Raw genomic sequence first — 27,903 nt, forward strand, 5'->3', positions numbered from 1 at the left:
GATGGCGCCCAGCATGGCTGCCACCGAAGCCGGGTCTCGAACAGACGCACTGGCAGACGTCCCGCGTCGCTTCACAAAGGAGCTCTGCAGGTCAAGAAGAGCGAACCTCATGTCACAGGGCGGAGCCGGCAGGCGGCTGCTAATCTCGACGCCGGGCATCTTACTGAGAGCATTGTGGACAATGAAGCTCATTCTGATGCACAGAGCGATCAGACGTCGCTTGACCTGCTCAGAGTCTCCCTCCTTGGGTGGGCAGAGCCGGAGCGCCAGCCCCGTGACGAGCGAGTCGATGAACTCGCTGCTGATCTCTTGCGCCAGTGGGATCTTGGCCTCCCGCACAAAGTCCTGCGTGATCCTGACATTCCTAGGCGTGAATTCGTCCGGCTCCTGCCTGGCGACCACAAGGGCCGTCAGGTGCGCTATGTAGCTTCGGAGGTGGACTGACCCGCTGGCTCGAGCCCTCTCCAGCACTTCCCTGGAGCCGGTGATCAGCTCCAGCATCGAAATGATGTCCATGGCGGCCATGACGGCATTGAAGGGTGTCAAGAAGACGTTGGGCATGTCAGAGCGGTGATCCTCAACCAAAATCCAGGGGAAGATCTTCAGCAGTTCGATCACTTTATCGGACATAGGGCTGACGTCGACGTGATCCGCCTTACTGTCCTTGCAGAGGAAGCCCCTGTAGGGAATAGTACGGAGCATCACTTCCGCCAGGATCCTCTTGATGGAGCAGCTCTGAACCACCACGTGATCACTCTTAATGCAGCCGATATAGTCACATTGCCGGTCACGCCGGTCACGCCAGTCACCATGACCGTGCTCCTTCTTGAGGAAGAGCCTGCCCAAGAAGGTTCTCTGCAGAGACAGGTCCATAGTGAGAACGGGCCAATAAGTCTAGGCTTATCATCCACAAAATGCCCAATTTATTTTAAGGCCGGGCCATTCAGTTCACTTTTTGATTTAGTAATGGGTTAATTTGATTTAATAATAGATAATAGATGTATTGTCACGGCTTATATTAGGCCTAGTCTTTGGTTTACCTTCTCGGAGATGTCCACCCACATGGACTTACGATCCATTTTGAGGTCCATTTTGCCCAACAGAAAACACTAATGAGCGAATTAAAGCAATAAGACTATAGGAGCTGTGAAACTATATGAAGTCTACCTAGGATTATTCAGGAAAAAATAACTCGCACATGCAGATAGGAATCGCAGTATGAAAGCACGTTGATTAGATTTGAATGTCGATGTGAAATGAGTTTTGGAACAGAATACATAGTATTTGTGAATTAATTGTGACGCATCAATTGTTGCGCGGATGTCAGATATATCGTTGTCAAGAGTGACAGGTGACAGCTGCAGCAGAAGAGAATTCAGGGAGAATAATTCAATTTTCTGACATAAATTCTGACAGATTACTTTAAAACAATCAAGACGGTATATGTTCGTACATTTATTCCAAGGTTGAAATTACAAGTCTGTAGGCTAGCCTATAGGTGATGGAAGAACGTGGAGTATAGCTATAAATGCTTTTGCATTTGCAGGCAGTAGGCTATTCAACACACGAACAACCTCTACCCCAAACACATGACAATACAAGATGATGAAAAAAAGTTGCCCATTAGGCTACCTGTCTGTGTCCATATTTATAGGTTATAATCAGTCACACCCGGGTGCCATGCCTCGGTCTATGCGCACAACAGTCCGACCAACTGTGTGTTTGGTGAATTTTTGCGCGCGGCGAAGCTAGGGAGCTTTTCAGCGTTCACTCATCTGCGCCTCTATAACCTATAGGTTACACACACCAGCCAAGCCCATTAATAAATACCGGTAGGCCTACTTCCATGATCTCTATCTGCGCCGGGCGACCTGGGAGGTCATATGGCCTATGCGCCAGGGGGATTCCTTCCCGGTGTGTGGATTAAGAGAAGTTGGACCTGCTTGGTTCACTAAAATACCTCTGTTTATTATTCCTTTCATTTCATTAATTCCATTGATTTAATATTATCGCCAGACCAATCACCGGCAGAATGAATTGATTAGCCTGATAACTGTTTTCTCATCCTCCTGATTTGTCCTCTAGATGACTCCCTTTGCCCAAAGGGTTCTCAGATTAATCTGGCCAGCCTACGATGTTACTGGCTTTCGGAAACGTCCTCATCGTGGTCGAAGGCAATTGATAGGTGTGGGCGCAAAGAGGAGGGTGAGCTGGCGACAATCAGCGACCCTGAAGACCTGGTCTTCATTCACAGCTCCTTTTCATCGTAAGTAACAGGGGACCAGGGCATTGGATTAGGAACAAGCCTAAATGTGTAGACTAAATTCACAAACAGAATGTTATTTAGTTATGGATCTGTCTTGTTGCTTTTCAAATAGTTATCTTTATCAAAGTATTTTACATAGGAGTTACTTATCCACCAAAGTATGTGTTCTTCAAATACTTCAAAGTATGTTTTCTTCAAATACTTTTCTATTGTGTATTGAAAATGCTTTTACATCCCTGCTTTTACATCCCCATCCCGCTACCTGTCTGCTTAGGAAAGCTGGCGTGTGGGTGTGGTTGCGAGGTGGAGGGGGAGAGGGGCCCCAACGGAGCGAAGGTCTAGCCGTTCCGAGTGGCCCCAGCTGGGCTAGAAGTGGGGAGAGCCAGAGGGACTGCACCCAGATGGCTCTGGGGACATCTGGAGGACAGTGGAGAAAGGCTGTGTGCGACAGAGAGTACCTCTTTCTCTGTGAAAGAAGGGTGACAGGTAAGACTTTCTGGAGGAGGTTGAATGGTTATTACAAGATAACAAAGACTTGTAGCTGCCTTTGCTTTTATTTAATTATTTCACTTTGCCTTTGCACCATTCACTATGAAGTGTGTCCCTCTCTGCTCCCTGTAGTTTCGCTGCCATCTCTAGACAGTTACCTGATGGGGGTTCCTCTCATGTCCGCTGTGTACGCCAGGTCCCGGCTCCACACCCTCCCCAACGCCCCCGACATTGGCCAGCTCAGAGTTGAGGTGAGACTCATCCAGTCAATTTTCAAGTCAGTGATACTTGTCATTCAAGTGTATGACAGACACCAAAATACAGTTCATTATTATACAGTCATTATACCTGTTTGCATGGATCCATCTCTTGGAACTCAGTTGTCCTGGTACTCCAGGCAGTATAACCCCAGTAACTGGGTACTCCTGCCCCTCAGATGCTGCTCTTCCCTGGGCTGTGGTTCAGCCATGCTGGCCAGGTGGTCTCTGTGGAGCTGGTGGCCCAGCCCAGCCAGATGTCCTCCCTGGCCAGGGTCCAGATCCTCAGGCCGTACTGCAGACCCAACCACCACCTGGTACCCCCAGGTAAATGCCGCCATGGGTGCAGAATGACCAATGCAGCGGTCAATTGTAATGATAAATTAAGCACCTATTGTATTTATATTTTGCTACTCTTGCACTTTGGCTTAAGCACTAGATTATGTTCTTAGTCACTTGTTTAGAGGGGAGATACACTTGTGAGTTCTGGCGAGTAGTAGAACACCGTCTATGTTAAATGCAATTATTGTTAATCGGATAAAAGTGTCTGCTAGATTACTGTAATGTAATGTAATATAATATAATGTAGTGGTCTAGAAGAAACTGTATATTATTACTACTTTTTCTCCCTCTTCCTCTCTTCTCCTCTCCTCTATCCTCCTCACCTCTGCTCTCCCTCTCTCCTTCTCTCTTTCTCTCCACAGGGTGCAACTCTCTCCTCAATCCGTTCAGTTGCTGTTCGGCCGAGCCCCTTTGTAACACCACGGGGGGCTGTGCCAGGGGCCAGTACTGGTGCCATCTGCTGGAGGCCTGTGTGCCCGTCACCAGCCCCTGCAGTCCCTACCAGCACTCAGCCGGTCCTGGGGGCCGCAGCTTCCACTTGCCCCCCAGGTACCCGGCAACACCCCCTTTCTACCACCAAGTGGCAGACATGCCCTTCAGAGTGGCGCCCAGCTCTGATCCAGTCCATATCAGTGTGAGTGTTCCATCAACCAAGATTCCTTAGGCATAGATCTATATCTAAAGCCAAACAGGAAAAAAAATTGTGAATGAATTCAACTCAATGTGTTTTTATCGATGTTATTGCAGGTTGTTATCGCAGAGAGAGAGGTTGTGGTCTACCCCGATGACGTTCTAGCCATACAGCACACCCGCAGCTCTGGAACCTTCCTCCATTGCCGTAGCAATGGCTCTTCCTCCTCCTCTCCCTGGCGCCAGAGCTACCTGGCCCTGAAGGGGGCAGAGTGGGGGGGCTGGCGGGAGGGGGGGCTCTCTTCCCCTCCCGAAGAGGACCAGTGGGTGGACAGAGCAGAGTGTGACCTACGGGTGCTCTATGTGGACACACTGCACGGCCACGGGTATGGCACTGGGCAGAATGAGCTCAGTGGCTTCACCCACACCGGGACAACCAGCGGTCCCATCAGTAGGACCCTGATCACCACTCCTGCCCCAGCTCTGAGTCCCATCTCTGGGCTTTGCTTCGTCCATCCCCAGCCCGACGGAGACAACCGCATCCATCTCCCGGTCAATGTCCCGACACTCATCGTAGTCAAACTCCTATCAGGTCAGAAAGCCAGCAGCTCCTGGTCAGTCCCAGAGCTCCAGACAGGGGTCACCTTCCATCCCTCCTGCCCAGAGGAGCTGCCCCCAGCCTGGCCTGGCTGTGAGAGGGAGTCCCCTGACACCTGGTTCTCTTATGTGTCCCTGGTCCTCTCCTCGGTGGGAGAGCACACGCTGAACGTCAGTGTGGTGAATGACGTGAGCTCTCAGAGTGTGGGTCTGCAGGTGTGGGTCTATGAGAAGGTGGCAGGGCTCAACGTGGAGCCCAGGGGACAGCAGAGGATGCTGGTGGACATCTCACAGGTGACAGGACTGTCCCCATTATCTATACACCTGGACGCCAGGATTTAATCTCTTTTATCTTCTGCTTTTTCTCTCTTCTGACTACCATATAATTGCTAGTTTCCTTACTGAGCTATGCCCCCCCCCTCTCTCTGTTGTTTCTCCTTAGTTATTCACAGCCAGGGTGGAGAGCGGCTCTTCAGTGAAGTACACCTGGATGATAGATGACCTGGAGACATTTTCCTATGAAGGAGACTCCTACATTGTGGTGTTCAAGAAACCCGCCCAGTACAAGCTCAAGGTCAGCTCATCCATTTGTCACACTCTATTTGAAAGGAAATATTTGTAATAAATTATTAAATTGAGAGAAGTTAGAAGCATAAAAAAGCTCATTAACAATATAAAGTAAAATAAAACATTTGAGGGCATCATTTAATCATTTAAGGACTTGTGGTTGGGAAACAGCTTTGTAGTGAGCAGCTCTCTGTTCCAGGTGACAGCAGCCAATCCCGTGAGCTCCCAGACTCTGGAGGTCATCCTGACTGCTGATGTCATGGTCCCTCTGGCCCACCCAGAGTTCATTTCTGCCAGTGAGGTCGTCGCCCTTGCCACTAAGCACCTCTACAGCTTCAGGGTGAAGGTTGACATCTCCCTAGGGGTTACCTTCAGGTCAGGGTCATCACATGTCCTCTTGGAAATTTGACCTGTAAATTGATACCGTAGCTCCAATAATCCAGTCAGCCAGTGCCATATTGAATTGAATTACGAGGATATGGAAATGTGACTGGTAGTGAGGGACAGCCAGCTCTGCAGTCTTCTTGTGTTTAATTATTTATTTCCCCTTTCCTGCAGTTGGGATTTTGGGGAGGGGAGTGTCCCAGTGAACCACACCCACCCTGCCCCATATGAGTCAAGGGGGGAGGAGCTCCTGGGCGAAGGAGTCAGACAGGTGTATGTGCAGGACTCTGTTAGCCACGTCTATCTACTGCCAGGTAAACACAACCTCGGGCAGACGGCCTACCATACAACTCAACACAATAGTGTAGAATTACAGGAATGATGTGGTAAAACAAAACAGGTGTTGATGAAACCCACATCAAGAATATAACCAAGACATCTTTTTATCACTTAAGAAACATTGCCAAGGTGCAATCGTTTCTCTTTCAGTCTGATGCTGAAAGACTAATGCATGCTTTCATCACAAGCAGGCTGGACTACTGCAATGCTCTACTGTCTGGCCTACCAAAGAAAGCTATCTCTAAACTACAAATGATACAGAACGCTGCAGCACCAGTCCTCACCAAGACTAGACGGAGGGCACACATTACACCAGTCTTAAAATCACTACACTGGTTACCTGACAATCACTAGCCAGGACCTAGAGACACAGAAAGACAACCTCCAGCCTGCTAGTGAATCTTTCGTATACTGTACATTGGTGTATATGCTTTTATGCACTGTGTATATATAGATGTATACAGATGTCTGTTGCCCAGCGACTGGCATGGTCTGATAAAAATCTGTGTTGCTTATATGGCTCTGTGTGCTACTAACCCTGTCCTGCCTCCCCTCTCCCTAGTGCCTCTCCCCCCTATTTTCTAACCAGGTCCTATGGACGCCCCTCTGTTACCTTCACACCACCCTTACTCCGGTAGAACCCCTCGTGTCTGCTGTAGAGGTCCAGTGCAGCCACTAACCCTGCCTTCCTCTCTCCTCCCTAGTGTCTCTCCCTCTTATACTCTAAACAGGTCCTGTGGATGCCCCCCTGTCTCCTACAGATGTCCCCCTGACTGCTGCAAAGACCCAGTGCAGCTACTAACCCTGCCTTCCTCTCTCCTTCCTAATGTATCCCCCTCTCACACTAAACCCAGGTCCCAGAGAGCCCCCCCCCCCCAAGGGTCCTGGAAAGACCCCCTGCCATCCTTGTGTCCAGCTCCATCCCATTCTGTGTCACCAGCATCCCTCCCCCCATGTTTATTGCTCTGTAAATGTTCTTAGCCAATAGACAAATATTTTCCAGGAGCTTGCTCGATTGAGGGAATAATTTTCACTGCTCACTTTTTCAGCCCCTGGGTGAACAGTTTTTTTTCCTTTCCTCTGGAATATGTAGGGGTAGGACCTATGTCGATCCCCCCATTGCTCACTGTAAAGCGCATTGTGTTGCCTCTGTGTATGAAATGCGCTATACAAATTTTGATTTCAAAGTTTGATTTGATATGATGTTGTCTTCCGTTGTTATTCCCACAGATGACTACACACTGAGGGTCCAGGTCTACAACGGCTATGACAGCATTGACAGTACCCTGACAGTTAAAGTCCGTCCCCCTCTGACTGGTCTGCTAGTATCCTCCTCCCCTGGCACCCCCCTTGTCAACCACACCTTCCTTCTGGACTCTTCAGCACAGCCCTCCCCGTACGGAATTCTCTACACCTGGAACTTTGGGGACGGTTCCAAAGAAGTCCAGGGGTTCCATGGCAAAGTACGTCATGTTGTTAAAAGTGCAGGGAGCTACAACATGACTGTGTGTGCCAACAACACCCTGACCACTCTGACCGCCTGGGTGGTCGTGGAAGTGATGGAGAAAGTGAGCGGACTCCATTTGAGCTACAGCGGACCCAACGAACTTAACTCTGCTACAGAAATCAGCGGCCAAGTTGCCTCGGGTTCGAGGCTTGCCTGGAGTTTCGACTTCGGTGACGGGTCTGGGCGGGAAATCCTCACTGGTAGCTCTGTTTTCCACGTCTATAAGTCACCAGGGAACTACACCGTGACAGTGAGCGTGTCTAACTCTGTCAGCCAAGCTAGCCAGTCCCTTCGCGTCGTGGTCTACAGGCTGGCTATCAGTGGAATACTGCCTCTTCTGGAGTGTATCATGGCTGGTAGAGAGATAGAGCTCACAGCTCAGGTGAATGGAAACGTCTCCTTGCTGACTTTCCATTGGAGCTTTGGAGACGGGTCACCCGTGTCGGTCCTGAAGGGGAAATCCACAGTGACACATATCTACTCAAGCCCTGGGGTGTATAATGTCAACGTGACTGCTCTTGGTTCAGTTGGTTCTACATTTTACAGCATTGACGTTTGCACCGAAGCCCCAATAAGTGGGCTAACAGTTCGCCCATCTCAGACTGCTGTTGCCGTAGGAGAGGAGGTGTGTTTCAATGCCATAGTTTACCCAAAACAACCAGCTAATAATCAATTTACGTGGTTCAACCATTCCTCCAGTGACCCTCGACACTGCCTTGTGTTTAAAGAGGACGGAATACAGGAGGTGACAGTGACGGCAAGTAACAAAGTAAGCAGCAAAATCTCCAAAGCGATCGTTATAGTTCAACGACCCGTGACTAAGCTATCTGTGAGAAATGGCGGTCAAAGTAACACACTGACTGTGGATACGATGACTCCATTTTGGATCAGTTTCATTGGGACCAATGTGTCTGTGCAGTGGGACTTCGGCGATGGCTCACCACTGGAGCAGGGCCATAATGTCTCCCATGTCTTCGCCTCAGCGGGCAAGTTCACAGTTGCCGCCACAGCCTCTAATGCAGTGAGCCGCGATTCTGTGACCCTGGAAGTTAATGTTCTACTTCCTGTCTCAGACCTGGCTCTGCAGGTCGGCCAGCCGTATGCGGTGGTGGGGGAGGAGACGCTTATAATGGCAGTTACCAGTGTTGTGGCCAACGCTGACTACTACTGGTCAGTGGAGGGTATAACAGTGCCCGAACAGGGAATGTATCAGTTCCGGTATGTGTTCCCCAGGGAGGGTGTGTATCAGGTCAGGGTCATAGCCCAGAACCTGGTGAGTCACCGAGAGGCGGCCATCTTGATTGAGGCCGTGGAGAGAATACAGGGGCTTCACATCGACAGTCAGAGTCTGACATCTAGGACATACATACCCACCAGAGAGAATGTCTTATTGGTTGCCACAGTCACACATGGCTCTAATGTGGTTTACCATTGGACGGTGAAGCAGAGGGGCCTGGTCCTATCTAGCGGTGATGGGGAGCTGTTTCAGCTGTTCTCTGAGATGCCAGGTAATGTCACTGTTGAAGTAACAGCCTCCAACAAGCTTGGTGATATGACCAGGTCTGTTTCTGTTACAGCCGTTGAGCGAGTCTCAGCAACCAGGATAATGACAAAATCAGACATTGTGGCAGTTGAGAAGGCCGTGAATATCTCAACAACCGTGGACACGGGATCTGACCTCCAGTATCTGTGGTATGTAGCCCCGCCCCCGTACCTCTCGCCCATACAGACAGACAGGCCCTTTCTACTCCACACGTTCAAGACTCTGGGGCCCAGAACCATCGGAGTGTCTGTCCAGAATGTTCTGGGCTCCAGCAACGCCACCTTAGCACTCACAGTGCAGGAGGAGATAGGAGATGTTGACTTTCACGTGGATAGGAGAACACGCCCCTTCTTTATGACATCCAATATACCTGTGTCGCTGGATGGATTTGTCCAGAAAGGGAGCGATCTGCAGTGGGAGTGGAAGGCTTTCCTGACCACCGGAGAACCCTTTGTCCTAGGTAGTAACCGGTCAGTTGTCTATGCCTTTACCCATGTAGGTGTCTATAAAGTGTCTCTGAATGTGTCTAACGGAATAAGCTGGGAAGCCGTTTCCCACAGAGTCACTGTGCAGGATGCCATCCAGGGCCTGAGCCTGAACATCAGCAGCTCTACTGTCTGCAGCGAGGACCCTATTGTTTTCACACCCATCATCTCCAGAGGAAGTGATGTCAGCTTCTCTTTATCATTTAATGAAAGCGACTCAGCCGATGAGCTTACGAAAGGAGAGTTCACCACCTCTGCCCTCCCAGTTGGGACCCACTCTGTGAAAGTGAGAGCCTGGAACCGTGTCAGCAGATCGCAGGCGGCTTCAACCGTGCAGGTCATCCAGCGGGTCTGGGGGCTGCGATTGGTCAACTGCTGTTCCGCCGTTCTGGAAGCTCTAAAAGAGATCCGCTTTCAAGCCGAGGTCGGGAGCGGATTGCCGACCAACTACACCTGGACGCTTCACCTGGAGGGCTCGCAGCCCTTGCAGGCCAGCGGGCAGGAAGTGAGCTACTTTTCACCCGGAAGTGGTTCGCTGTCCGTGGGTGTGGTAGCGCATAATGGCATCTGCTCGCAGGCCCTGAGGGAGACCGCCACTGCTCAATGGCCAGTAAAAGAGGTCAAACTAGCGTGCTCATCAACAGGAACGTTCACCGGATACCCTGTCACCCTCTCTGCCACTATAGATGGAGGCAGCGATCTGAGATTCCATTGGGACTTTGGAGACTCAGCTGAGGGAGTGGTGACCACCGACGCCAACACCGTCCCACATACTTATCACACCGCCGGAGAGTATAGGGTTCAGGTCACGGTGTTCAACAACGTCAGCCAGGTCTCCGCGCGTCTGCTCATTCAGGTGAGCGACCTCCAGTGCCTCCTCCCCAAGGTCTCCATCGTCCAGGGCCAGTCCACCATCCCCAGATCCAGACCCAGCTACTTCGAGGCCAGCGTAGACACCAAAGGCTGTACCGCATACAAGACTGCCTACCAATGGAAGATGTATGAAGGGTCGGATTGTGGGTCTGAGGACGGGGAGATGGAGACCCAACACAGCGGGTGCCTGGTGCCGCTGGGGGGGCAGGCAGATGTGACCACACCCCTGCTGTTCCTGCCCAGACACGCCCTGGAGGTGGGCAACTACTGCCTGGCCTTCAGCAGCCGCCTCCAGGGGACCCCCCTACGCCTGACCAGGAGGACCAGGCTCTCCGTGGTCCACTCCTCCTTGGTGGCCATCATCAAGGGAGGCTCGCTCCGGCTCTGGCCCGGCCACAGCGACCTCACCCTGGACGGTTCAGAGTCCCACGACCCTGACGTGGAGCCAGGAGAGGTGGATGGTCAGTTGCAGTATCAATGGAACTTTATTACTGAGGTATGTATTAATTAAATGTTATCATTTTAGTAACTACAATATCACCATATACAGATATTAAAGCAACAAAATGTATAGTCTGACACCTGCGTGTACCAATGGCTTTTCTGGTTTCTCTGCCTCCAGAACTCCACAGAGTCTTTGTCTCTTAGCCAACCAGTGGGCAGTAGCAGCAGCGTGCTGAGTGTTCCCAGCCTTGATCTGCAGACAGGCAGAGTCTACCTCTTCACCCTGACTGTTCTCAAGGAAGGGAGGAGACCTGTATCCACTAAACAGGCTGTGAGTGTCATACTCTACCAATCACTCCATTCCCTCAAGCCTCATACCTCTGTACAAGTCAATTTTATGCACACAGATTTCTATTTCGTGTCTCTACAGATATTACCTCTCACATTCATGATATTATATCAAATCATATCACTCTCCGTCTTTCTGACTTTTATTATATTAGAAAGCGGAATATGGTTATGCCAAATGACAGTTATAGTGCTCTAATGAATGTCTCTCTTCTCTGAGTGTAGGTGTCAATATGTCAGGCTCCAGTACTTCCTGTGGCGGTGGAGTGTGTTTCCTGTGATGCTCTCTCCTCCCTGGGTGTCAGTCACAGTCGCTCCATCGTACTCTCTGGCCACTGTGAGCAGTGTGACAACCATGCTCAGGTAATTAGAAGGTCTATGAGACAATGGTTGTCCACTCATGGTCTTGGAGTGCTACTTTAAATCTAGTCTAGTACTTACTGCTCTCTCTCTCTCTATAACTCTCCCTCCCTCTCTCTCTCTCTCCCTCTCCAGTACCACTGGACAGCTGAGGACCAGGCCGGCTTGACCCTTGACCTGGACGAGGTCACTACCTCGACGGGAGGTCACTCCCTTGACCTGGTGGTGCGTCCGGGGGTCCTCCAGGAGGGGTTGACCCACACCTTCACCCTAAACGTGACCCAGCCTGGTAGCGGTCGCTGGGGCAGTGCCAGCCTCACCCTGCGGCCCAACCAGCCTCCCCATGGAGGGCAGTGTAGCTTGGCACCCGAGTCAGACGTACGCCTGCTGGAGACTGTGGTCACCTACAACTGCTCAGGTATGGGGAGGGGGGGGGGGGGGGCTATAGGACAGCAGTACAGTAGGTGATAATCAATCACACCTGGAGTGTGGTCCTTCCCAAAGTTTCTTGTTGTACAATTTTATACTATACTGTACTTGATCCATGTTTATACCCACCCTTCCTCAGGTTGGCAGGATGATGATGGTGAGTCTGCCCAGCTCATCTACAGCCTCCGGGTGGCGCTGTGCCAGCCCAGTGGCCTGGCCTGCCCCCAGCTCACCCTCTACAGGTGAATTTTAAAGACCTTGATCTCTTCACTTGAGCAAGACACCTAACCCCAAATGGCTCCCAATGAGCAGGTTAGCACCTTGCATGGCAGCTACCGCCATTGGTGTGTGAATGTGTGTGCGAATGGATGAATGAGAGGCCATTGTAAAGCGCTTTGAGTGCCGCCAAGGTGGAAAAGCGCTATATAAGTGCAGTCCATTTACCATTTACCATTCACTACGAGAGTCACTATGACATAAAAAGCTGCCTTCCATGACGTAAGATGGACATGCAGCCCACAATGCTACAGAAGGTGACTGTGTTGAAGTGTGTGGTTGACATAAATTCAAGCGTGTTGACTCGGTTGTAAAACCTTCTCCAGGGGAACCCAGTCCACGTTTGGCACCCTGGTTCCTCTCGGTAACCCGGGGCCAGAGAGGGACCGGTCAGTCATCTCGGTGTCCCTGCAGGTCGAGGACCACCTAGGGGCAAAGGTCACTGCCCTCAACAGGTGAGCTGGTACATGGACACCACTATCAATCGTCAATCAGTCTCATTGAAGGCCTCCATAAAACAAAAAGGGAAAAGAAGTGGCTAAAAGACAGCAAGCTTTAGAGGAAGTCCTCTCCCTTGTGGTCCAGTGCTGTGGCTAATGTCTAGCTGCTGTCCTCACATCACGTCTGCATATTACAGGACTTTGTCAGTGCTGAGGCCCGTCGAGGGTGAGGTTGCCAGAGAATGGCTGAGGAACAGGAGCCAGACAGAGCTGAGGGCCGTCCTCCAACATGGCAACCCGCAGGAGCTCATTCCCTTCTCCATCGCCCTGAGCAGCCAGCTCAACCGGGTAGGGCACACTCAGCCAGGTGTGCTGTACGAGATGTCGGACTGTGCTCTCTAGAAGCTTCTACCGTCTCACTGTCTGTCTCTGTCCCTTCTCCTCTGTGCCGCAGATGGTTCTCGGGGGCAGCGAGCAGGACCTCCGGGACAAGAGGGAGGTCAGGGGGCGGGTGACGCGAGCTCTGGCCTCTCTGCCGGTCTCCTCCCTCCAGGACGCGTCCCAGATCAGCTCAGCGCTGGCCCAGTCCACTGTGAGCGTGCGCCCTCTGCTAATGAAAACACAATCAGTATGATGTTTCCAGAGGTCTGAGGATGGGGAAAAAAAACTAAAAAGAAGTGTAATTCCTGTAAAAGTGTGTTCTGATGTCTTCCTCCTGTTCCTGTGCGTTCTCCTGTAGGCTGTGCCTGGTGAGGTGGTGTGTGAAGGCTGCCAGGAGAAGGTTCTGGAAGCTGTGGGGAGGATGATCCAGGTGATGGATGAACAGACCGTACCTGGAGACCCCACAGCCATAGACACGGGGAGGAACATCCTCCATGTGATAGGTACTGACCAATCACAAGCTCTGATAGAGTGGGACAGGTCCAATGAAATCACACTTTACTGACTACCAACATCGAACACTATCAACGCTCTCACACCGATACCTCAAATCTGTCCAAGTGCCTGTGTGGTGTTGGGTTCATTTTGGGTGTGGTTGATGAGTGTTAATCTTTCTCTGTTTTGTTTTTTTACCCCAGGTAGTTCACTGGCTGCTGTGTCTGTCAGTCCTGACTCAAGTTCTCTGGACCCGTCCACTGAGGCTGCAGTGTCAGCTCTGGCCCACGCGGGGGCGCTCATGCGCTCCCTGATGCGCTTGCGGACGCGAGGCGAGGAGCCGCTCTCCCTCTCCGCCTCTCACATCAGCACCGTGGGCTTCCACGGCAACCCCTTGAAGCTCTTATGCACCGACGACGACTACATCCGTCAGTCAAAGCAAACCAACCAATCGCTTCCAGCTTCCTCTTCCTCCTCCGCCCCCCCCTGCCATTTCCTCATCCACCCCTCCCTCGGTGATCAGCTGAGGAGGCAGAGCTCGGAGGTGGTCCAGATACTCCTGGGTGTAGAGGGAGGGCCCCCAATCGACCCCCTCCTGGCCGCTGCCAGCCCCCCCATCTCCACCATGCTGGCCGCCATGGAGTTCACCACCCCCCAGGGCAGACCCATACCCATCCAGGACCTGGACCCTGACAGGGCCATACGGGTCACCCTGCCCCGCACACACCCATCGGGGAGGCCTGGGACCAGGGGTGTGGCTAGGGCTACAGCTGGGGATGGGAGTGTGGGAGGGGATCGGAGCGACGGAAGACCCCCGGGGGTTAATATCACCCTCCCAGCCAGCGGGTGGGTGAACTTTACGGTGAAAGCTGGGGATAGGCTGGAGGCCAACGCTGGGCTGTTCATCTCCTTCAACTTCAGCCTGTTCCCAGGTAGAGTCATCTGACACTGTCCATGCTTTCCCATGTTCCCACAGTATGCACGACGACTATGTACCTCATATCTAGCCAGGACCAACGTTTTAATAAGTTAATCCATGTTGACAGGGGCTGCTCTGGTCAGCTCTGGACACGTGAGCATCGTGGTAGCAACCCAGCCGGGTCCTCCTGCATCCCAGAATGCCCTGGTCCGAGAGCTGACCCTCTCCCTCTCTGCTGCCTCGGACGCGCTGGAGGAAACCATCTTCCTCTCTCCTCTGTGAGTTGACCTGTCCGACTTGTCCTTTCCCTCAAGGCCAGGGAGATCCTGCACATCCCCATCTTTCTTGTTCGAAACTTCTCATCCTTCATGAAGCCCAGTGGTCAGCGCACTTGATTCCCTCCATCTTGCCTCTCTCCAGTCTCAACAGCACGGAGCATAGTCTCTCGGTCAGCCTGAGCTCCTCCCTGAGCGCGGGGCCGCTGCAGGCCTCCGTGTGCGTCTTCAGCTCCCTGTGCCAGTACTACGACCTGCGGGAGAGGCGCTGGAGCAGCGAGGGCCTCCGGCCACTGGGGGGCAGCACCCTCCGCGCGGCACACTGCCTCACCCAGCACCTCACCATGTTCGGGGCCAGTCTGTTTGTTCATCCGGAGGCTGTGGTGCTGCTTCCTCCGGTAATGCTTGCAAACCCCCTCACGTGGATTTAAAAGCATAGGTTGGGTGTAAACACAGGTTTTTATAACAACCCTATGTTTTTAAATCTATTATAGGCATTTCACAATCCATCATAAGCACTGCACACTTTAGGTAAAAAGGTGTGGAATTGCAAGTAGGGTAACTCTAACACTAACCCCTTACCACCATTGTGTAGCTCCTATCTGGGCGAGGCACAGTTGCCATTTTGTGTCAAAACTTTGATTACATCATTCCAGGCGGATGGTCCCGTGCGTAACGTGATGGTCGGAATCGTGTGCGCCATCCTGGTTCTGATCCACCTGCTGGTGGGCCTGGTCGCTCACAAGCTGGACCACCTGGAGAGCCTGAGACTTGGCCAGGTGCCGCTGTGCGGCCGGGCTGGCCGGTACCACTACAGGGTCCTGGTCAAGACCGGCTGGAGACGGGGCGCAGGTACCAGGGGAGGGGGGTCGAACACAAGACGACTGACACTCCACTGCCTTTACTACAGTCTGAATCAGTCTAAATCATCTATTTCAGTAGTTTTTCAGGCTGAATTGTCTTCCTGAACTCGCTTCTACCGGATCTTGACGTGATCATTTCCGTGTTTCCTGTTCCCCCCTCAGGGACGACGGCCCATGTGGGACTCGGCCTGTATGGCGTGACGAAGAGCGGCCCGCGGCACCTGCAGAGAGAGGGGGCCTTCCAGCGTGGGGGCCTGGACCTCTTCCACCTGGAGACGGATGACTACCTGGGGGAGGTGTGGAAGATACGCCTCTGGCATGACAACACAGGTAGACATTACCCACACACACACACACACACACACACACACATTCACACGCACACACACATAAACACACACACACATTCACATACGTATACACATACATACACACATACACTCACGCACACACACACACACACACACACACACACACACACACACACACACACACACACACACACACACACAGGACACATTATAACACTACAGATTGTTACACAGGCGTGTGTGTGTGTCAGGTTTGGACCCCTCCTGGTACGTGCAGCATGTGGTGGTGTGGGACCCCCAGACAGACCATCTGTTCTACTTCCTGGTGGAGGACTGGCTGTCTGTGGAGAACGAGAGGAATAGCACCCTGGAGAAGGAGGTGCTGGCTTCCTGTGAGTACATGCACACATCTACACACACACACACACACACACACACACACACACACACACACACACACAGGCAGACACCCACGCACGCACGCACACACACACACACACACACACACACACACACACACACACACACACACACACACACCTCATCTAAACTCTTGTCACTAGATTTGTGACATATTTTTCATATTTTACTTTCAATATCCCCTTCCCTCCCACTCTTTCTCTCTCTCTCTCTCTCTCTCTCTCTCTCTCTCTCTCTGTCTCACCTCCCCCCCTCTCCCTCTCTCCTCTCTCCCCTTCCTCCCTCCCTCCAGGTCCAGAGGAGCTCTCTCAGTTCTGGCGAGTCCTCTCCTCCCAGCTGCTGTTCGGCATGATGGAGCGCCACCTGTGGCTGTCACTTTGGGAGCACCCCGCCCACAGCCCTTTCACCCGGGCTCAGAGGGTGACCAGCTGTGCCCTCGTGCTGCACCTCTACCTGGCACTGGGGGCACTCTGGTACGGGGCGGTGGGCACATTTGGGCACAGGTGAGGCTGGCACAGGGGTCGTATTCATGATTCGGCCGTTACAGTGGCTAGAGAAAGCTCTGTAGAATTGAACCAGCACCCTGAACATGAATGAACATGGTGTCTGATAAGATCATTGAGTATGATTCTAATCGTTATGTTAAATCATTTCCTGTCTGTTTGATGGAAGTGGTCCCATCTCAGCCTACCTGTATGTAACCGGGGAGACCGTTGCTGTGGGGATGGTTATTGCAGTCCTGGTGTTTCCTCTCCAGTGTCTCCTCTGCTTCCTGTTCCGAAAGACTCACTCTCAGGTATCTCTATTTCTCTCTCTCTCCCTCCCCCCATCTCTCTCCTCTCTCTCCTCTCTCTCCCTCTATTTTCCTCTCTCAACTTCAGTTAAGTTAAGAGTTCCTTTTAATTTATCAATAGTTTTGCTGATAAGAGGTCACCATGACAGTGTGACTGATGTGTGTGTGTGTGTGTGTGTGTGTGTGCGTGCTCCAGGTGCCAGTGGATATGTCAGTGCCTCCCTCCCCTGTATGCCAATTAGTGGAAATGGACATTTACCTCAGCCAATCACATCTCACCTGCCCATCCTTCTCGTCTCTGCCTGATTCGTCTGGCTTCGATCAAGCCACTCCTTCCTCTGTAAAAACACCCACACACACACACACACACACACACACACACACACACACACACACACACACACACACACACACACACACACACACACACTTACACACACACACACACACACTTTTTACAGGAAGAGTTATGTTCATCTTACCTACCAGCTGTTGTATTTCTCCTATTCATTCTAGCTGATGGAGAGTAAGGCGTTTGACTATGACCTCTGGAACAGTTCTGACGTGGTAGGACCCCAGAGAGGTGGAGTGGTGGAGGGGGGAGGAGGGCAGGATGGAGGGATGGCGGTGTGGCCCTCCTGTGACAGCCTCCTTGACCTCCCAGCATGCTCCTGGGGCCTGATCCCCGACCCCTGCGAGGGGCCGTCGCTAGGGGTGGTCCCCGCCCGCCTGCTGAAGAGGAAGAAAGCTCTGACGCAGCTCCGCCTGGCCCGTGACTCCTCCCCCGACTCCTCCCTCTCCCTCGCCCCCCTCGCCGTCCCAGATCTGTCCTCCGACGCCTCCTCCTCTCCTGGCTCATCTTCCTCCTCCTCCCTGCCCTCACCCACTCCCCCCGGTCAGCCACTCCCCTTGAACACGCCCCCGGACACCAGCCCCGCCCCCGGCCGCAACCTGCATCCCAGCGCCTTCACTCTGTCTGGTGAGAGACTCAGTCTACTCAGAGATATAAACGACTTTTATTTAAATTCAGTCGATTAACAAATTGATTTCAGCTCAAAGAGAGATTGTCTTTGATGTTCTGCGTTTGTATTCTGTTCAGAGGAGAACCTCCTGAGGACGATAGCAGCAGACACAGACATCAGCTCCACCCCCTCGACCTCTGACACCAACCCGTCCTCCTCCACCTCTGACAGCGGTCGCTACTCCCCCTGGACCGCCTTCCTCTCATACCCGTAAGGCCCGGACATCTCACAACCTTAGATGGACCAAATATGACTGTTTTGTGATGTCATAGACATACCACACTTCTGGCATTTTGCGAGCATTTAAACCAAACCTGACTGTAAACCTCTACTTGTGTACTTCCCCCGAGTGTGCTTCTAAGTGTTGCTCGTCTGTGTGTTGTTAGCCAGAGCAGCTCCTCATGCAGCGGTTGGTCAGGGCCGAGTGTTTCTAAGCCTGTCTGTGGATCAGAGGTACACAGGACGCCTCCCCCTTCCCCCTCCCCCAGCTCGCTGTACGGGGCGGGGCTGTATAAGAGCCCCTCCTCTCTCTCCGTCTACTCCATGGCCAGCACGCTCATCCCCAGCCCCTCGCCTGACTCCACCGCCACACACTCCCCCACACGCATAGGTACAGTAGATGTTGCTCCTTCAAAGACACGTGTGATGACGATGACGATGATGATGATGATGATGATGATGATGATGATCACGACTGACAGTGGTAGTACAACGTCCCGTCATGTCCATGCAGGCGTGGCGCGCAGCGAGCCCGGCCGGCTGCTCCCTCCCTGGGTGCTGTGCGTAATCTACCCCCTGGTTGCGGTGCTGCTGGGGGCCTGCCTGTCTGTGGTAGGCCTCTACGGCAGCCACTTCTCCGGTACGATGGTGCTGATGTGGCTTATATCAGCCGTGTCCGCCTTTCTGACCTCGGCTCTGCTCCTGGAGCCTCTCAAGGTGAGGAGGACCGCAGCCCTTTATGCAAGATATTTGGCTATGGAACATAACGAAATATCAAAACTAAAGTTTATCTTGAAGGTGCAGTGTGTGTGTTTTTTGGCGGCATCTAGTGGTGAGGTTGCAGATTGCAACCAACTGAATACAATCACGTGGTAAAATGGCAGCCGCCGTGCAAGGACCTGCTCCTTATGTAGATATAAAGGGATCATTTTAAGGTAATGAAAAAAGAACGATTCTTATTTTCATGGGATTATACACTAATTAAAACATACTTATGAATATTATATTCCATTTCTGCCAAGTCTATACAAAATATTGCCACAAAATCCTACACACTGCACCTTTCAATCGACTTATTTAGTCTTCCAGCGTGGTGGCCGATGGTGCGGTGTGATGTGTTTTTCTGTGCTGATGTGTGCTCCTGACAGGTGTGCTTCCAGGCGGTGCTCGTGGCGGCCGTGCTGCGGCCGGTGGACCCAGAGGTGGACGACCGGTTGGGACAGGAGACCATTGTGATCAGGTCGGGGGGCGAGCAGGGGGGCAAGGTGCGCCCCCTGTGCGGGTTCGGTCTGCTGCAGGCCAAAGAGGAGGCCCGCAAGGTCCGGACGCTGCGTTCGCTCATGAGGGTAAAACTCCATTATCACGGTTTCACTCTAATATGCTTCACATGGTGGACCTCAATATATCTCCACCCCTCTGCTCTCCACCTATTACTATGGGAAGCCGTTTAGGGCAGGCCCAATGAAACCTGGATACATACACTGAACCCCTTCACCTACACCACTGAGAATCTCTGCTCCCTCCCCTGAAAATCATCCCCCCTCCACACTTTGTCTCTGCTCTCCCCTCTGAAAATCATCCCCCCTCCACACTTTGTCTCTGCTCTCCCCTCTGAAAATCATCCCCCCCTCCACACTTTGTCTCTGCTCTCCCCTCTGAAAATCATCTACCCTCCACACTTTGTCTCTGCTCTCCCCTCTGAAAATCATCTCCCCCCCACCAGACCCCCCCCCCACACTTTGTCTCTGCTCTCCCCTCTGAAAATCACCCCCCCCTCCCACCAGACCCCCCCCCCCACACTTTGTCTCTGCTCTCCCCTCTGAAAATCATCCCCCCCCCACCAGACCCCCCCCCCCACACTTTGTCTCTGCTCTCCCCTCTGAAAATCATCGCTCCCCCCCCTCACTCTCTCTCTCTTACTCCCTCCCTACCCCACCTCCCCCCTTCCCTCTGTCACTTTCTCTCTCACTCACACCCTTCAGTTAGAGGTTGGAGGGGCGATTTTCAGTGGGCGGAGTGGAAACGATTTTCAGTGTGGGGAGTGGAAGGGATTTTCAGTGTGGGGAGTGGAAGGGATTTTCAGTGTGGGGAGCGGGAATTTCAGTGCGCCCGGAAGTCTGTTTCAATGCGCCTAACTGCCTTCCGCTTTGCGTCTCCGGTCACGATAGGCTATACGGGGTTAAAGAACCGGAAACGTTAGCCCCGCATTTAACAAGCAAATTGGAGAGAAAAAGGGAACAAACCAAACAAACACAATGCTCAAACTTTTCGTTATACTTTTTATCAGCTTTTGCCACCAGCCATTTGTTAGGCCTATTTCAAATGAGGATGTTTCAGATGTTTTCGTGCGCGTTTTGCGCTGTCTGAAGCAGTGCAGGTATATATATACCCAACTAGCAACTATTATTACGAGCTTGAGTCTCATGTCGGGACTGTCTTTACTATAACAAACATTGTCCGTTAAAGCGGTGTCCCGGAGGCGGCTCTGTTGGAGTCCTTATGCGAGCACCTAAGTGTTGTCTTGCAACAGTTAGGCCAACGACTTGAAAATGAGAGAATCGCACCTGCCAGGGGAACACCAGGACTCGCACGTAATGACGTGACAGCAGAACAGATCACATTGTGTGTGAATCTCGGTTTCAACTGACAAGGCATCGCCTCGCTTTTACGGATGGATCGTAGAACTTTGTTTCGCCATCGACAACGTCTGGGTATTCCACCACATGAATAGTGGTTATTCCTCATCCAGTTATGGGTGGATGGAAAACTTTCAACTGAATGTTCATATTCTGATAATTGTAGGCTATAGCAACATAAGAGTGACAGCTTTGACAGCAACCCAAACATGAGCTAATCCCATAACTGTAGGCCTACCATTGCTAGCCATGAACGAACTGTTGGATAGGCCTACTGCTATTTGCTGTGCAACGTATCCATTGTCCAGTTGTCAAATCGATTATGCACGCAGTAATATTCTTTGATATAAATGCAGATAGGCTACATGTGAAGAGGCAATTGCTGGATTCTAATACGCTGTTTATAATGACACATCCCGACATTGAAGCATGAAAGGCGTAGCATACATTCTGTTTTAATGAAGAAATAAAAAGTCTGTAAACTCTGCCTAAAAGCATTTATTTGGTCTCATTTATAAGCTTAATTATTTAATACGTGTGGGTGTTTTCAATCATAATATTGTATTCTTGATACAATAATGTTGACATTTCATGTAGCATATTTCAGTAGCAGGCTATTCAACACGTTGAATGAATTACATTAATGAATTAAATATGCATATAGCCTAGGCTTTGAAACATTCGTAGGCCTATGTGAATGAATATAGGCCCATAATCTGACTTGCCGTGTTGCTTAGCTCTGGTCCAGACAGTTAGGAGCCATTCACCTTTCACTTTTGTCACTGTTTGCAGTATCTACAGAAATTGGTTATATTTAATATTATTTCGTTACTCACGAAGTGAAGACAGTTTTCAAACAATGAAAGACATGAAGTGCAGACATGGCCTAAGAGAAAGGAGGCGCAGTTGAACGAAACGTGGATATTGGACAGAATAAGCACTGTGTTTTGAAATGTTGTGGGTCAATCATGCAGCTGTAACAGAATATGCGCATTCCTATGTTCGTGCAGGGCTCGTATTTTTACCGCTATTATAATCCCTATTTGATGAGGGGGGGTGGCTGTGACTCACTGCCCCCCCTGATCAAAAAGTCAAACTGCGCGTATGTTTATAACAATCATATAACTAACTTCTAGTTCAATTCTGAAAGCGGAAATGTATACTGTCGGGAAGGAGTATGGCGTAAAGCCGTGTCTCATTCAGCAGCCGTCTTATAGCCCTATACCTAAACCTAGACGAGGAGAAGCGAGTGCGCTCTTCGCTCCAGGTGAAGGACCATCTCTAGGCTACCGTTCAGTAGCCGCACACGTTTATTTTACCTACATGCTTTGTTTCTTACGTGGTTTTGATAAAAAAATAATACTTAATTGCTATTTTTTATTGATATTTCATTGTTAGACCTAGGATGTGTGCACCGGAGGACAAAGCAAAGTAACAATTTCATTGTGTGGTGCCACTGTGTAACCCATGCACATGACAATAAACTTCTTGACTTGACTTTATTTTTGTGCATTTGCTACAGCCCTTTGCAACCTCTCATTGAATGAATGAACGAAGACTTTATTCCAGAATCGGGTCCATATAAAAATATATACACAAAGACAACAGATGAAGGCATCGAGGCATCGAGTGTTTCCACAAACAAGAGTAGCTTATCACACAGTTTAATCTCCGCGAGGGCAACTATCTGGTTTTGTTGTGACTTACTGTGGACAGTAGCCTACATAGCATACATAACATTCCTCCACACAGCATGGAAGGTGGGGACATTCAGTAGTCACAAACAGATAACTTGAAATAAAATGCATCATTATTATTAACTTGCACTGGAGGATTTTGCTGTGCTATAATTCGCTAGCCCTGGTCCAGTGCGGTGTACGGGCTCTCCTACACCGCGCTGGACCAGGGGGGCTAGAATTAGGCCAGAGATGTGCTGTATTATAGGCCTAACGTGGACTACAGTAGGCTCAGTCTCAACAGTATAATTTTAACATCATCTGTACACATGAAATGTGCGCCAGCATATAGGCTACCTGTGCATAAAGATTGCAGCACTGGCGCTGCACATCGTCATCACACATCAGTACCTTATATCCTAATTTCTTCACGTCTAGAGAGCGATCAGACAATAAGAATGAGAGCACATTTTGCTTCTAATCCTCCTTGGTTTAAGCAATAATTACACTGTTTTTTGGATTGAATTTGATATCCTATTGTACGCTATTCTTCCTAAACTATAAACTCCATTTGAGAAGCGTGCTTCGGACACTAAGCCTACCTCGCAAAACTTTATCAGCGTTTGCGCAGTTTTTATTTTTGTGAACAAAATATCGACAACCTAATCACTGTTTGCAATGACCAATTGAGTAGGCCTACTGCTAATTTAGGCATATGGTTTTTCCTACTAGCTAAAACGTGATAACTTGCTTGTTAAACTTATAGTAGGCTATGTTCCGGTGTTATATCATATTCTTTAACCCCCTATCGTGACCGGAGACGCAAAGCGGAAGGCAGTTAGGCGCATTGAAACAGACTTCCGGGCGCACTGAAATTCCCGCTCCCCACACTGAAAATCCCTTCCACTCCCCACACTGAAAATCGTTTCCACTCCGCCCACTGAAAATCGCCCCTCCAACCTCTAACTGAAGGGTGTGAGTGAGAGAGAAAGTGACAGAGGGAAGGGGGGAGGTGGGGTTAGGGAGGGAGTAAGAGAGAGAGAGAGTGAGGGGGGGGAGAGATGATTTTCAGAGGGGAGAGCAGAGACAAAGTGTGGGGGGGGGGGTCTGGTGGGAGGGGGGGGTGATTTTCAGAGGGGAGAGCAGAGACAAAGTGTGGGGGGGGGGTCTGGTGGGGGGGAGATGATTTTCAGAGGGGAGAGCAGAGACAAAGTGTGGAGGGGGGGGTCTGGTGGGGGGGAGATGATTTTCAGAGGGGAGAGCAGAGACAAAGTGTTGAGGGGGGGGTCTGGTGGGGGGGAGATGATTTTCAGAGGGGAGAGCAGAGACAAAGTGTGGGGGGGGGGTCTGGTGGGGGGGAGATGATTTTCAGAGGGGAGAGCAGAGACAAAGTGTGGAGGGGGGGATGATTTTCAGAGGGGAGGGCAGAGACAAAGTGTGGAGGGGGGGATGATTTTCAGAGGGGAGAGCAGAGACAAAGTGTGGAGGGGGGATGATTTTCAGAGGGGAGAGCAGAGACAAAGTGTGGAGGGGGGATGATTTTCAGGGGAGGGAGCAGAGATTCTCAGTGGTGTAGGTGAAGGGGTTCAGTGTATGTATCCAGGTTTCATTGGGCCTGCCCTAAACGGCTTCCCATACTCCACCCCTCACTTCTTCACCTCTCTCTCCCTCTCTCTCCCTCTCTCTCCCTCTCTCTCCCTCTCTGTCCCCTCTCCCTCTCTCTCCCTCCCTCTCTCTCCCTCCCCCTCCCTCTCTCTCCCTCTCTCTCCCTCTCCCTCCCTCTCTCTCCCTCCCTCTCTCTCCTCTCTCTCCCTCTCTCTCCCTCTCTCTCCCTCTCTCTCCCCTCTCTCTCCCAGTACTGTGTGTGCCAGCTGCTGTTCCTGTTGCTGGTTCTTCTGGTGAACTACCAGGCCGGCGTGGAGGAGAGCCAGGCCAGACTGCTCCGCTCCGCCCTCACACACTCCCTGCTCCGCACCCCGCCCCCCTCTGCCCCGCGCCGGACCCCCGAGCTCTCCTCCATCACTGGGTAGGGGCAGATAGCCTACATTACCTCTGCACATCTGCACACATTTGCGTGTGTGTGTTTGCGTGCGTGTGTGTGCACACGCGTACATCGGCCAGCGCGAGTGTGCGTTTACGCCTCTACCGCGTGTCCAGGTGGGCGGAGGCGTGGCGGTGGATCGACCACGCCCTGGTGCCGCACCTGTACAACGACGCCGCTCTCCACCTGGTGGGGTTGCCACGGCTACGGGGCGCGTGGGGCGCGGACCGCAGCGTGACGCTGTCCCTGGGGAGCAGCAGCGAGAGGACGTTCCAGCTGCTCTCAGATCTGCGCACAGAACACTGGGACACCGCGCCGTGAGTACAAACATGACTCAAACACATTTCTATATTATGTCCATATTTAAAACAAACAAATATATGCGTGTATGAGAGGTTAGGTAGGGGTTGAATGGCTCCAACGACAGGAAGTACAAGTAAACACCTAACTTGTGCATCAACGTGTTTTTATTTCTCGCTCTTCTCTGTGCTCAGGCCGAGGTCTATATCTGTTGACTTCACACACTACCACAGGGAGACGGGTCTGTTTGTGTGTGTGTCGGTGCTGCTCGAGTGGGCTCCGACACATACACTCCTTCACTCCCTCTCCGTCCACCCTCTCCTCATCCCTCCATCCTCGTCAGGACCAGACCTACAGGTCGCACTCATGGTAACAGATGGAATGAGTGGATATGAACGTTCAGGTCATATACTGTATAAACACATCTGAAAGACCTAAGATGGGTAGCACATCAGCCGGGATGAGGGACAGTTTTGTGGCAAACTCAGTCAGTCTGTCCAGCAGGGTCCTAATGCCCCCCAATCTCCTCCCTCTCTTCCTCCCTCTCCTCCTCTCTCTCTTCCTCCCCCAGGTTCTCCTCCTCCTTTCCTCTCTCCTCCTCCTCTCTGCGGAGCTGTGGGCCATGGCTACCGAGCATGCTCAGTACCTACGTCAGGGCTGGCGTTGGATTCAGCTCCTCATGGCATCATTGTCCCTGGCAATGGCCGTGCTACGCCTGTGTTTCCTGTCCAGGGCCACTTCCTGTCTGCGACAGGTAGTCAACGTGCCAACTGCTAACAACAGATTCAGGGTCAGATTACCCTGGCCCTTAACCATTGAGGGTAATGATGGAATATGACCCTGTGACGGTAGTAGCTGCTAATGTCTCTCCCTCTCGTCTCTCCCAGTATCACGCCCTCCCAGACAGCTTTATAGACTTCCACAGCGCCGCCCTGCTGGCCAGGAGGTCCTCCCAGATGTCAGCCGTACTGCTCACTCTGCTCGTCCTCAAGGTAGCGCAGCTCACTCTAGGGATCGATCAACAGCTGCTGATTTGATTGATCGGATTTATTAAAAATCCCATTCATTCCTCACCAGTTATTCACATCATCACTATCATAGTCTCTCTGCTCTATTCGGTAGTAGATATATCTGTAGCCTACATGCTCTTTTCACCGTGCTCCCTGTGTGTGTGTGTGTGTGTGTGTGTGTCCTAGCTGGCGGGGACCCTGAGGTTCGTGCGGAGGTGGGTGGTGATTGGGCGTGTTCTCCGGGGGTCTTGGCGGGAGCTGGGTGGTGTGGCTCTGCTGATGACCCTGCTGCTGCTGCTCTGTTCACACACTGGCTGCATGGTAGGCACCAGGAACACACACACACACACACACACACACACACACACACACACACACACACACGCTCGAGGAAGACTAGACTAAATAGCAACGTTTAAGGAAACGACGTTTATGTTCATCAGTGTGTGTGTGTGTGTGTGTGTGTGTGTGTCTATGTGTGTGTGTGTGTGTGTCAGCTCTTCTCCGGTTCTGTGGAGGGGTTCCGGTCGGTCCGGCGGGCCGGTGTGTCGGTGCTGTCTGTGCTGCGTGGCGGTCTGGTCCAGAGGAGACTCAGCCGGGCCCACCCGGGCCTGGGACCCCTCTACTGTCTGCTCCTGCTGGGGGGAGCTCTCTGGCTGCTGGCCAAGCTCTCCGGAGCCGTCCTCATCAGGGCATACAGGTACACACACACACACACACACACACACACACACACACACACACACACACACACACACACACACACACACACACACATTCTCTCACCCTTGATGGTTGCCCTACAGGTCAGTGCAGGCAGAGATGTACCGTCCATCCATAGAGCCCCAGGACTACGAAATGGTGGAGTTCTTCATCAAGAGACTCAAGCTGTGGATGGGCCTCACCAAGGCTAGGGAGGTAATAATGAACCATGAATGAATGAATGAATGAATGAATGAATGAATGAATGAATGAATGAATGAATGAATGAATGAATGAATCCATTGTAAAGGACTATTTGATACCAGTCTCTCTCTCTCTCTCTCTCTCTCTCTCTCTCTCTCTCTAGTTCAGACACAGGGTGAAGTTTGAGGGCATGGAGGCCCCTCCCTCAAGGTCCTCCCAGGAATCCCGTCTCTCCACCCTGTCCTCGCCCCTCTCCTCCCCCCGTCCCCCATCCTCCTCCCTCTCCTTGCGCTCCGAGGACTCGGGGGTGTCCGAGCCGGGCCTCCCCGCCCAGTCCCACCTGGACAGGCTGCTGCCCTGCGTCGACGCTCTGCTGGCCCGCTTCGACCAGGTCAACCAGCTGACCCTGGACATCCAGGGGCTGGAGGAGAAGCTGGAGGAGGCCAACAGCAGGAGGAGGAGGAGGAGGAGAGGGGATGGAGGAGGAGGAGGAGGAGGAGGAGAAGAGGAAAGAAGGGAAGGGTGTGGAGAGGAAAGCGCAGGCTGCAGAGTCGGGGAAAGACGAGAGAGAAGGGTTGATGTTCCGCGGCCCAGGCCTCGCATCTCCCTCCCTTCCTGTCCTCCCTCTTTTCACCCCTCCGTCCATCTCTCCTCCGCCCCTCCGGCCGCCGCCGCCGCCACCAACCCCTCAATCCCCCGCACGCGCAGCTCCTACTCGGAGTCCACCGTCCCGCACGGGCCCGGGGACGCCCAGCCCTCCCAGGCGGCCAAGCCTGCCCACGGGTGCTCCGTCCTGGGCTTGGACACAAGGCCCCCCGGGGGCCTCCCCAGGCGGAGAGCCTGGCACTCTGGGAGCTCTCACTCTGCCGACGTGGCTCTGAGGGCCCCTCAGGGCCCTGGAGAAGGAGGAGAGGGAGGTGTGGGCGGAGAGGGGGGAGGTGTAGCCCCCACCAAGGCAAGGCCCAGGAGTGTGGAGGGGGACAGGAGGAGCATGGGGGAGGGGGTGCCTGTGAAGAGAAGGGCCTGGATCTCAGAAGGGCCTGATACAGAGAAAGACTGA

The 27,903-nt window shown here is 52.1% G+C and overlaps 1 protein-coding gene across 1 annotated transcript; it reads left to right on the top strand.

Annotated features, from left to right (window-relative positions):
* Nucleotides 1–1,320: 1,320 nt before the first annotated feature.
* On the top strand, nucleotides 1,321–27,903 carry pkd1b (polycystic kidney disease 1b; the record flags this gene model as incomplete). Its single annotated transcript, XM_084456084.1, has 43 exons — nucleotides 1,321–1,351; nucleotides 2,086–2,266; nucleotides 2,541–2,752; nucleotides 2,888–3,006; nucleotides 3,192–3,339; nucleotides 3,717–3,988; nucleotides 4,105–4,875; nucleotides 5,024–5,155; nucleotides 5,348–5,523; nucleotides 5,707–5,846; nucleotides 7,102–10,775; nucleotides 10,902–11,054; nucleotides 11,297–11,434; nucleotides 11,567–11,849; nucleotides 12,000–12,102; nucleotides 12,463–12,591; nucleotides 12,774–12,924; nucleotides 13,031–13,168; nucleotides 13,316–13,460; nucleotides 13,656–14,384; nucleotides 14,499–14,649; nucleotides 14,792–15,044; nucleotides 15,303–15,498; nucleotides 15,672–15,839; nucleotides 16,072–16,212; nucleotides 16,533–16,743; nucleotides 16,913–17,036; nucleotides 17,230–17,373; nucleotides 17,550–18,012; nucleotides 18,133–18,265; nucleotides 18,544–18,665; nucleotides 18,789–18,991; nucleotides 19,423–19,620; nucleotides 24,443–24,612; nucleotides 24,744–24,944; nucleotides 25,122–25,296; nucleotides 25,499–25,681; nucleotides 25,815–25,919; nucleotides 26,124–26,258; nucleotides 26,435–26,637; nucleotides 26,744–26,855; nucleotides 27,007–27,308; nucleotides 27,552–27,903. 43 exons carry the CDS (start codon nucleotides 1,321–1,323, stop codon nucleotides 27,901–27,903), a joined length of 12,270 nt encoding a protein of 4,089 aa, XP_084312210.1.

The sequence above is a fragment of the Borostomias antarcticus genome, assembly GCF_949987555.1.
Source record: "Borostomias antarcticus genome assembly, chromosome: 22".
NCBI classification, from domain to species: domain Eukaryota; kingdom Metazoa; phylum Chordata; class Actinopteri; order Stomiiformes; family Stomiidae; genus Borostomias; species Borostomias antarcticus.